Source organism: Salminus brasiliensis, chromosome 17, assembly GCF_030463535.1.
Source record: "Salminus brasiliensis chromosome 17, fSalBra1.hap2, whole genome shotgun sequence".
Taxonomy (NCBI): Eukaryota; Metazoa; Chordata; class Actinopteri; order Characiformes; family Bryconidae; genus Salminus; species Salminus brasiliensis.
This window is the reverse complement of record NC_132894.1, coordinates 5268602-5279933: the sequence shown is the minus strand read 5'-3', so window position 1 is coordinate 5279933 and position 11332 is coordinate 5268602. Positions and strand designations below refer to the sequence as shown.

General features: G+C 39.2%; 1 protein-coding gene across 1 annotated transcript; it reads right to left on the bottom strand.

Annotated features, from left to right (window-relative positions):
- Positions 1-1960: 1960 nt before the first annotated feature.
- ttc14 (tetratricopeptide repeat domain 14) lies at positions 1961-10596 on the bottom strand. The gene is made up of 13 exons (XM_072659819.1): positions 10454-10596; positions 9848-10024; positions 9591-9712; positions 9148-9347; positions 8902-8986; positions 8051-8180; positions 7324-7479; positions 6952-7023; positions 6733-6852; positions 6469-6591; positions 5663-5780; positions 4306-4412; positions 1961-3481 (listed from the first exon to the last, which is right to left on the bottom strand). Exons 2-13 carry the CDS (start codon positions 9979-9981, stop codon positions 2665-2667), a joined length of 2184 nt encoding a protein of 727 aa, XP_072515920.1. The 5' UTR covers positions 9982-10024; positions 10454-10596; the 3' UTR covers positions 1961-2664.
- Positions 10597-11332: the final 736 nt, after the last annotated feature.

The window sequence follows — 11332 nt, the reverse complement described above, 5'->3', positions numbered from 1 at the left end:
GCGTGGGCTAAAGGGGTATAAAGCCCCCCAGCATTGAGCTGTGGAGCAGTGGAAGAACTGTGTTCTCTGGAATGATGGTGGTGCTCCATCCAGTAGTTTTGGGATGAGGTGGGGTGGTGGTCATCCAACGTGAATGCAAAATCCTCCCCCAAATCCTTACAGCAACGCTCCTCCTATGTCTAGTAGAAAGCCTTCCTCCTTGGACAGTAGGGACATTTACTCCAACTGCTACAAACTCATTTTTAACACCCTTGATTTCCAAAGAAACAATGATTGAGCAGGTGTCCAAATAATTTTGTCCATGTAGTGTAAGCAGTACCACTTATACCACTGAAGTGTACAAGTGACCCCATCAGCACTGGGTAGCTGCTCTTCTGGCCTTGAGAACCACTGCCTCGTCACATTCTCATCATCATCTTCACTGTTGTCTACACACCCAGTTGTTCCCAGCACAGTCCCGACACTCTCAGTGGGGTTTAAAGCTGCTGACTGTGGCAGAGCCAGGGTGGGACATTGGGACCAGGGGCCAGTTGTCAGGACGCTCTTACCCCAGACCACCACAGGGCCTTGAAAAGTAATCCAAGGCTAATATTGCCTTTTAAAACCACAGCAGGTACAACCTACACCACCACGGTCACAGTGTGGCATTATCATATTTACTACAAGAATACACAACTTCCAGGGTTCATTGTTGGTGTGTGGGGGGCCTTCTAGACCCTTGTTCCCAAGATCCCTTCCCCCAAGACCATGATACGTCCCTGAACAGGCAGAGTCATTGTTTGTGATTCTCCACCAGAGACAGATCCTTCAAAGCCATCCAACACAGCTGACCAACATCAGTGTAGGACAGATGAACATCTGAGACCCCTGTTCTGAGTGACAGTGGGTTTTCTGGACGTGAACTGGTGTTGCATTGCCCTCTACTGGACAATACTGTTAATTTTTTCATCCTTTTCCCTTCCTTGTTAATTTGAAATGTTGATTTTCATATTTAATAATAACTGACATTATTATTACTGACACATATCACTATATAAAATATGCAACACCAGATGATGTTCTCAATATTTGAAGGTTTACAGGAACAACACATTGAGATATTGAGTAACGCTGCAGTTACAGTAGCGTGCAATAGCTTTTAATTGTGCAGAGTAAAAGTCTTGGTGGTTTTTAACCTTGTTAAGTTTGTGTCTCCGCTCACATTCAGCTCAATTCATCACGCTGAACGCTATAAAAAGTGGCGCAATGAATGCTGGTCTTATCTTGTCAGTTTAGTGTGCAGATAATTCAGAGGATCCAGATATTCAGGGGAAAATGTCAAACAAAACTTAGCTTAGAACCGCTCTATGGTGAGGTCAACCATAAAGAAATTCAGTCTGTTGTAGCCATTAGATAACAAACGGAGGCCACAAATTCAGTTTCTAGCGGCCACAAAATATAGAAATCACAAAATCAGTTTCTAGTGGCCACTAAAAACTGAATTTGTGGCGTCTGCTATATAAAATAATACTACGCTGAAGCCTTGAATCCAGTTTTAAGTGGCTACAAGATAATATATAGAGGCGACAAATTCAGTTTCTTGTGGCCACAAGATAATATATAGAGGCCACAAATGCAGTTTCTGATGGCCACGTGATAATACATACAGCCAAAAATAATATACTAAGTAATATAAAGGCCACCAGATAATAGTATATTGAGCTTTAAGATAATATATAAAGGTCATAGCATAATACAGAGTCTATGAGATACTATATTGTGACCTCTGTGTTCTATAGTAATGGCCTCTCCATTCTGAACATAAACCTCCAAACTGTCAGGGAGTGAAAGATGAGCCTAAAGGCTGCAAAGTTTACATTGGAACTTATGAGTAACATGCTGGCCTCACTACGGGTCAGTCCACACAAACAGGAAAGCTGTTCAATTGGAAGGAAGTGAAAGATGAGATTACCCCTCGACGGTAAGTCATGACCCCTCAGTTTATTAGGATATGCACATACTGCACATAGTCTGAATATTACGCATTCCAAAAACAGACCAGCCAGAGGCAGGATGAGTGTGTTACACTGCCATGTTGCCAGTTTGTTAAAAGATCAGCCCTATTTAATCTAACAGATGTAACTACAACCAGTAGATTTTCAGGCCCGGTTTAAACCATCAATGTACACAAAAAAAAATCCAGGTCAATTTTGAGAATTTTGAGAATTTCTACAGGTCCATTCATCATCACATATTCAAGAAACGTAAAGGGCAGCTGCTGCATTCAAATGACACAGAAAAAATAAAAACTGAAAAACATGCATAAACATTTAGGGGGAACAAGATGATTTCTGATGATATCTGCAAAATGTAAACTTTACCCTCAGCACACACTTCCTCTTTCGTCCGACAGATCACCTGAAACTCTCTGAACCTGAAATACAAGCTTTCTAGATGGCGTGAATAAACATCTGCCATTACAGGGCAATTTCAAGGAGGCAACCCAGAGCATATGAAAGAAAAAGTAAAAAATGAACAAGCTTGGGTATGCTATTATTAGTATTAGTATTAGTATTAGTATTATTATATTTTTATAAGGTGTTATTATGGATTTTGCGACATTTCCTCCCTTTAAGACCAAAAAAACAAAAAACAAACAAACAAAAAAAAAACCCACAGACAAGTTCATTTCTTCTGCTGTTTCTCTTTCTGAAACTCCGCGATCTGGTTGAAGATATCTAGTAAATTAGCAGGTAGGGCCTTCTTGTGGCTTCCTTCTGAGGGCCTGCTCCCGTCTCCACTGCTTAATCTGCGCTCATTCCCATTGCTTCCCCTACTGTTCCTATGGTCAGCTTTGTCTCTTCGTTCATATCCACTGACCTCTGGCCTCACTCGGCAGCCGGTCTGTGCCGATTCGTCCCTTGGAGGATGGTCAGATTTGCGGGATTGCTCTGAATAAGCTGAGGAAGAAGAATCCTTTCTGCTTCTGGAGAAATCGCGATGCGAGGAGCTCGAACTGTCTTTCCGGCTGCCGTGGCCGTCGTCAGATTTCCGCCGATACTTCTGGCTCTCCCTTTCCTTGCCGTTCATTCCAGGACCATCATGCTGGCCTTGAACTTTACTGCTCTGGGCCTGGTCAAACGGATCGTCGTCAAACCTACCTCTGCTGTCTTCTCCTCTGCTTTTGCCTCTAGACTTCCTTCTATCTTCTGATCCAGCTTCCCCATCGAGGAGCTTCGCCAGAGCATGCTTCTGGTTGATGAAGGAGGCCGAGGTGTTGGCAGGAAGCGGATACTCGTCTTCCTCCTCCTCAGGTGTTTGGTTGTCACGGGAAGAAACTCTCCGCTTGCGTTTCTTGCCGCCATGTGAGGAGCGCCTTCTCTTGTGCTTGCGCTTTTTGGACTTTTTGCGGCCGGATGAGGGCGAGGAGTCCTCACTGGAGGAATCGGAGTCGGAGGATGAAACCGAAGAGGAGTCAGACCTCCTCCTTTTTTTCTTCATTCTAGATCAAAATAAAGGCCAAACACTGAAACTAAACAAGTAACTTATGCTCTTCACAAAACTACTATAAATTATTCAATTACTACTGTAAATCATTCAATTACTACTATACACTTTTAATTACTACTGTAAATTATTCAGATAATTCAATTACTACTACAAATTATTAAATTACTTCTGTAAATTATTCAGATAATTCAATTCCTCCTATACATTATTTAATTACTTCTGTAAATTATTCAGATAATTCAATTCCTCCTATACATTATTTAATTACTTCTGTAAATTATTCAGATAATTCAATTCCTCCTATACATTATTTAATTACTTCTGTAAATTATTCAGATAATTCAATTACTACTATAAATTATTCAATTGCTACTATAAATTATTAAATTACTACTGTAAATTATTCAGATGATTCAATTACTACTACAAATTAGTCAGTATCTGATTAAAAGTATTAATTACAAATAATTTAGTACCTCCTATAAATTAGCTAAATTATTCTGTCACTACATTATTTTTAGTAGCCACCATAGATTATTCTGTAGTTCTGTAGAACTTATTTAGCTAAATTATTTAGTAATTGCTATACATTTGTCTGTAACTTCTGTGATAAACTCAATATGAATTATCTGAAGTATCTGATACAAATGAAAGTAACAACTATAAATTATTTAGTAATTGTTATGAATTCTTTACAGCATCTCATCATGTCAAACACGATCAAGCACTAAAAAGAGCACTTTTGTGATTGCAACCTCGCTCATGTGGCTGGAAATGGTGAGTGCGGAGCCCTGCTCCTGTGTGCTGCATCATTACCTTTTTTCTTCTTTTAAGATCTTACGCAATTTTTCTGCGCTGGTCTCCACAATCTGCTGCTTCTCCTTCTCCTTAGAAGCCTCCTCGGCTTTCAGTTTAAGAGTTTTCTTTATAAGCGGTCAATTGGCAGAGTGAAAATCAAAACCACGCAGGGAAATAGATCAATCAGGCATGCAGGGGCCCGAGAGGGACACCAGACGATTTACAAAGCAATGTTTTTGCATAGCAGTACCGTCACAGAATACCATTCGTACAAACAAAAAAGCCATTTCAATTTATCATTGGATGTTTCGAGCATCATGACAGGACATCAAGAAAGTGAGAAAGCATTTTGCAATTTAACAATGGATATTAATATTTAAAAAAATAATAATAAAAAGAGGCACAGTTACCAGTTAGTACAAGCAGCGGAATACAAACCAGTGTAGTTTCAATCCAAATGGGGTTTTCCAGAGATGGCGTTTATGCCGACCAGGCGCAATTAGGGAGGATTCAAGGTCCCACAGCAATCAGGGTTCAATGTCCCAGATCAAAGAGACACATAAATAAGAAAAATATTTCATCAGTATAACAGGATTCAAACTCTCCGCCTGTCCACAGCCTCTGAGACATTCATGTGGGGGTCTAAAAATACTTCAGTGGATCATGATCAAAAGTAAATACTGATTCAACTTTCAATTTTAATATTATATATATATATATATATATATATATATATATATATATATATATATATATATATATATATACACACACACATATATACATACACACATACACATTTATAATATATTTATATACTAATATTTATATAATAATTATAATAACTACATATAAACGGAATCATAAAATTCATAATTCAATTGAATGTTTCTATTAGATATAGTTGTTGATAGAACCAAAGTAAGAAGTAGCTGAAAAATTTGCTTTATGTTTATTTAATTAAATTGTTAATGTTAATTAAATTTTTTAGTTTATTGGAGCAACTAATATATAATATACACAACATGAACAATGTGTACAATATAACACCAATATAAGCTATACAATTCCACAACACAGTACAATACAATATGCTGCAACATTACATCTCTATCAATGCTGTATAACTTTCAGTAAAGAATTGGCCCCATTTAAGGCTAATAAAATATACATTAAAAAAAAATAGGTTGTGTTCCAATACCTGTATTTAGTGAACTGCACCAAAAGAATCTAATCAATTCTGTTTGTTGCGAGATTTAAGATTTGATACACTGGATCATTTCTTAAAGAATCGTAATTGGATTCTTTCTGAGATCAGATATTGACACTTTTACACCCATAAGTGGACACAGTGCCTTTGCATATTACAGCTCACCTGGATGCGCATCTGTAGCTTCTTCAGAGCTTCCTCTGCCTCCTGAAACGTATCATCTAAAGACATCGCCTTTTTATAGAGGCTCTCTGCAGTGACCAGCTTCTCCTCCTCCTCCAGCCTGATGGGACAAAATTAAACGGACATTCCTGTAAAGCTACACCTACACATTATTTGTTTACACACACATAAATACATACATACAAACATACATATTTTTTACCCTGCAATATATATTGTACAAATAGATTTTATCAGATTTTTAACTAGATTTTGACGATTCAACAGGTAATTTTAATAATGCCCTCTGTGAATCCAATATTGGAGTAAGAAAACTGTATTGGTCAGATACAATTTGCCTACGGTGCATCTGTTAAGAATAGTGTGCATTTTCCTTTTGTATCAATATAATCAATATAATCAATCAATTAATATAATTTGACACGGTACAAGACACTGCACATCCTACGACATGACTGATGCACACATTGCGATAATGTTGAAATGATACATTGTGCAGCCCTTTTTTCCCCTAGACAGCACAAAAACATGCTGCCATCTCAAATTGATTGCAAATAAATGTATCAAATGAGTCTAACCTGCTGGTCCTGTCCACATATACAGGTTTCAGATCTTTACTAAAAAACGTCATCATTCTAATCCTGAATGTGACTGAGAAATCTGTAGAAAGCCTTGTGTTTAAATCAACTCTCAAGGCTCAAGGCCGAAACAAACAAAAGCTATTCTACTCTGGGATTTACACTGCAATGTTTCTCACTTCATAATTTCTCATTGTTCCTAAAACTTACTGGCCACCTCGCTCCACAAGCGTCTGGCAGAGATACTTCTTTGCATTCCGGTGTGTTGGACAGCTGTCCAGCGCCAGCTCAAAGTCATCGATAGCCTTCATTAAGCTGCCCTTAGTGGCATACCTGCAGCAGAGAAACGCTTCAGGGTAATGCGGTAATAAAAACATGGCACTCCCCACTTAAGAGGCAGAGAAATGTTTACAATGTGTACAAATTTCTAACTTTCTGATTTGTGTTTTTATTTATCAGGAGGTAAAAACTCACAGAGCCCCGCGTGCGACGAGCGCTTCAACGTTATTGGTGTCGATTTCTAAGGCTTTGTTATACTCGTTCATCGCCTCCACGTGTCGCCCAGATTTGAAATGATCCACCCCAGTCTTCACACTGAAACAGAGAAAGAAGAGGCTTCTTTTAAAGTCTCCACAAATCACAAATATACACATAGGCTGTTAAGGCTTGTATTAGAAAACAGTCGGTACGAACCACTTCAACGCCCAGGACGCAGACTGCTTTTTCCGAATGGCACTGGCAAAATCATCCTCCAAGAAATGTTTACTGTATTACAAGGAAGCACAGATTAGTACATGTAAAATTTAAAAATGCTGTAAATCTACATCATCATATCTTGTTTTTAAACATACAGTAAACACTAAAATGTGACTAAAGCCAGTAAATACAATATACAGCAACACACACAAGACAAATTTTTTTTTTTTGCCAAATACCATTCGAATTATAATAATTTCTAGCATTTCAAAATAAAACAAATGAATTTCCCACCTTAATATCAATGTAAAATGACACACTACCGCATATTCATTTTCCCTCATATAGTCCACAGAAGAAGGACTGTACCTCTGTAATCCTCTCATCAATGAAGGTGACCGTGTATCATTGATTCCCAGCTTTCCAAGCAGAACGTCCACATTGGCTGGGTTGGAAAAGCCCAGCGAGGCGTCTAACAGTCTTTCATACGTTTCACTACTGTCAATGGCCACCTTTTCTCCACGACTGAAGAGAACAGAGAGGGTAAAACACATTTATTGGATTACAACAATATTAATTTACACTTTTGTGGCATTCTGAGACTAACATGTCTAACATGTATTTAAAATGCAGGTGAAGTTTCTTTTAGCACAGAGTAGCAGCACTCGGGAAGCTGTGAAGCTGATATGGTTTATGAAAGCTAGCTTTAAATATCATGACTCCATAATAATTTACTAAGGTTTACAGACACCTGCCTCCACATTTTATTTATTAATATTCAGAGTTCGTCTTCCCAGAAGAGTAGAGGCTGTTACTTCACTTGCTGAGGAGGATTTTACAGCATTCAGCTCCACAACAGCATTAGTGAGGTCATGAGCTCCACTCCCAATGGGCTCAATGCCAGAGTCTTAGGATGTTGTATGATTACTATACAAGCTGTGCGTGCCTGCATCAACAACAGGTGCACCTAAATGAAGGTGGATTCTCTAATTAATAGAAGGTCGAAATACTTTTGGAGATGCAGTGGATGTGGAAAACGTTGTGATAGTGTGTGAATCAATATTCTGTCCGTCTCGACACACAGAATGGATCTTACATGTAGTGAAGCGGCAGATCCTCCTTGCTTATTACACCCAGTTTGATTCGGCCCAGGTTTGGGGCCAGTGAGGAGGAATGCAGGGAGATTGTCAGCTTCTCGTGATAACGGTCTATGTCCTTCACACCAGCTACACACACACAAAAAAAGAGGGGTAATGTGAGTAATATTAGCAAAGTCACCCAAACCATCTCTCTTTTTAATTAGGGAGTCATCAAAAACATGCTGGAAATCCCTGTGTTATGGATAAATTACTTTTACAAATCACACTTTGCACAGAAGAATATTTATCGGATTTACTTTAAATTTTATTTATTTTTAAATGTCAAATTAATCGCAATATTTACGGATCATTACTAAAGTTTTTTTTATCTAAAGGTTTTATCTAGATAATTGGGATCCAAATAAAATAATAAAGTGACAAAAAAATAATAAATACCACTAGATAACACACTGTGAAAAGGAAGGGGGGTGGCAACTTGGCTGGCTAACCAGTAGCATGCTAGCTAATACAATCGAAAGGGGATCAGCTCAACTGGTTATCTAGTGGCATGCTAGCTAAATCGGCTGGCTAATGTATTGGCTCCTAAATGGTCCTTCTGTAAGATGACATCAGAGGGGATAAGATGTGCCACGACACTGGCCCAGAGTGGCAATGACAGAGACGCCATTCTCCCCCGTTACAGTCAGTGTATCATTATCATCAGTGTGATATATCAGTGTAAAGCTGCTAATTTAAGGTAAGATTGCTACATACTGATGCTTTAAAAATGAGTTTGGATATCTGTATCGGAATGATGACTCCCATCCCTACACTGTTCTTCATAAATTCAATACAGAGCTTGCCATACCTCTAATCAAATCCCCAACTTGGTAATAAGATAGAGGATCGTCGTGGTTTCCAGTTGATGGAACATCTCTTATGGGACAGAGACCCTGAGAAAGACCAAACAACAACAAGAAAAAAAATCCAACAAGCATTACCTCTCACACATGGATCACCAGTTTGCATGATCCTTAAATTTGCATAATCAAATGAACTAATTATTTTTAACCAATTAATGAGGTTTAATTTAAACCCCACCCCAAAAACGCACCGATATCTCCAGGTCTTCAATGTCCCTCTCGAGGTCTCCGGCAGTGCAGAGAAGAACCACAAAGAAGCCGAAGTCTCTGATGGACGTAATCCTTCCTATAACAAGATCTCCTCGCTCCACATCTCTGTAGAAAAGCTCTCGTCTCTCTTCATAGGAAACCTCCATGAACTGCTCCAGCGGAGGCATGGTGGCGTACGGTTCTGCAACATCAGAGCAAAAAAAAAAAAAAAAAAAACGTTATACGCTGCCTGTCCACTTTATCAGAAACCCCCTCCCTTGCTGATGTGCGGTTAGAGACTACAGCCCATCTGTTGATGCACAGAATGATAAGGTGGGGGGGTTATTGAAGTGGCCAGTGAGTGGAAGAGCAAGAAAGGTGTTTCTAATAAAGCGACCTGATGGAGTGTACACTTAAAAACTGTACGAAGGAAAAAAAAAAAAACCTCTTAAGTCCTCCTGCCACTCATCCTCCACTGGTATAGTGGTCTTCCATGTTGGAGCAAACAGAAGGTCAGCCTTTCTGGCGATGAACTGCTCCACAACAGGACTGTCATCATCTTTATCCCTGCATGAGAACAAAAATACACCACAGAATGAAAGTGATCAGCTCTTTTTGAGCCTCGGCAGAGCAGAGGAATAAAGCGTGGGACTTTAATCATCAGTGTAGAAGAAAAATAAGCAGACACACAAATCCTCATACCTCTGATTCAGTGATTTGGTGAGATCAGCTGCAACTTGCTTGAAGTCTGGATTTTCACTTTGCTCACATTTTAAGAGGGAAAACAGGCTCTGTCCATGAAATGACACGGACTGCCTGAGTAAATCCCTATCCATGGTCAGTAACTGTCCCCTCTGACACTGTTGTGGACACACCACCCTGAGGGAGAAAGAGGAGGGGGGGCTCCATTAAGCAAAACACGTGTGCATGTGTGTGTTGCTATATATATATATATATATATATATATATATATATATATATATATATATATATAGCTATGTACAGACACCTCCTATATGCTTTTAGCTGAACTTGCACATATCAAGTGCTAGGTTATCTAGCTAGCTATGCTGCCTGGCTCGATTTAGCTAGCTAGATGTTTTACAGAATATCTAATCTTACTTTTGAGCGTAAAATCTCTCACATTAAGCTTCTATTTCAGCTAAATCTCAACTAGCTAGCCCTGTCCATGTGTTTCCCCCTGCTAGCTAGCTAGCACTGAAGCTCTGCACGGGGTGCAACAGTAGCTCCTAAGGGTCTCCTCAAAAACTCCGTATAGCTCCCAGTAAATCACAGGAAAACACATACCCTCATATAAATCATCTGTAGGTGTTTTTAGCATTGCAAATTACAACAAAAATAAATGAATCCTGCAGCATTTAGCACGGAATAGCGACTGGCTAGCACTACGTCTTCGAGGAATACAGGAGAAGCTAACATGCTAAGCTCCAGCATTTCCGCATTTCAGAATAAAAGTCCCGAGAGCTGCTTCATAGGAGGCCTTCAACTGCAGTCCACATGCCATCCTTCCTCTAGTGTAAATGATGAAATCAGGGGTTCTACACCCTCATCAGTATTTTGGTTTAAGTTGTGCTATATAAGAGAATTCAGGACCTTTGTATTAACACTGCCAGGCAAAAAACCTTGGGTTTCCAAAAAATACAAATTTGCAGGAGGAAGCTTTTGGAGCTTTTCTGTTGTCCCATTTACCACAATATAAAGAACAACTGTCAATTTAATTATGTTAATTTATGTTAAGCAGTGAAAAATTGCCAAAATGGAGATGCAAAGTTTTAATGATGGTGTTATTTATCACACAAACACTGACTTCCAATCAGGTACTAATTTAAAAGCATCTGTGCACCACAAGCAATTGTGGACGGAGGCCTGTAGAGTAGTTCTGGAGAGCAGTCCCTCTCATCATGCAGATCCACCAAAGCTCTGTAGTGCAGTAGCAGCGTTCCGGCCCGGAGTGGCAATGACAGAGACGCCGTTCTCCCCTGTTACAGTCAGTCTATCATTAACATTTTGAGTGTAAAGCTGCTAATTTGTAAAAGCTGCAAGATTGCCACATAATGATGCTGTAGCAATGAGTATATAGCACCCATCCCTATACTCTTATTCATAAACTCAATACAGAACTTACCATACCTCTAATGAAATCCCAGAGTTGGTAATAAGACAGAA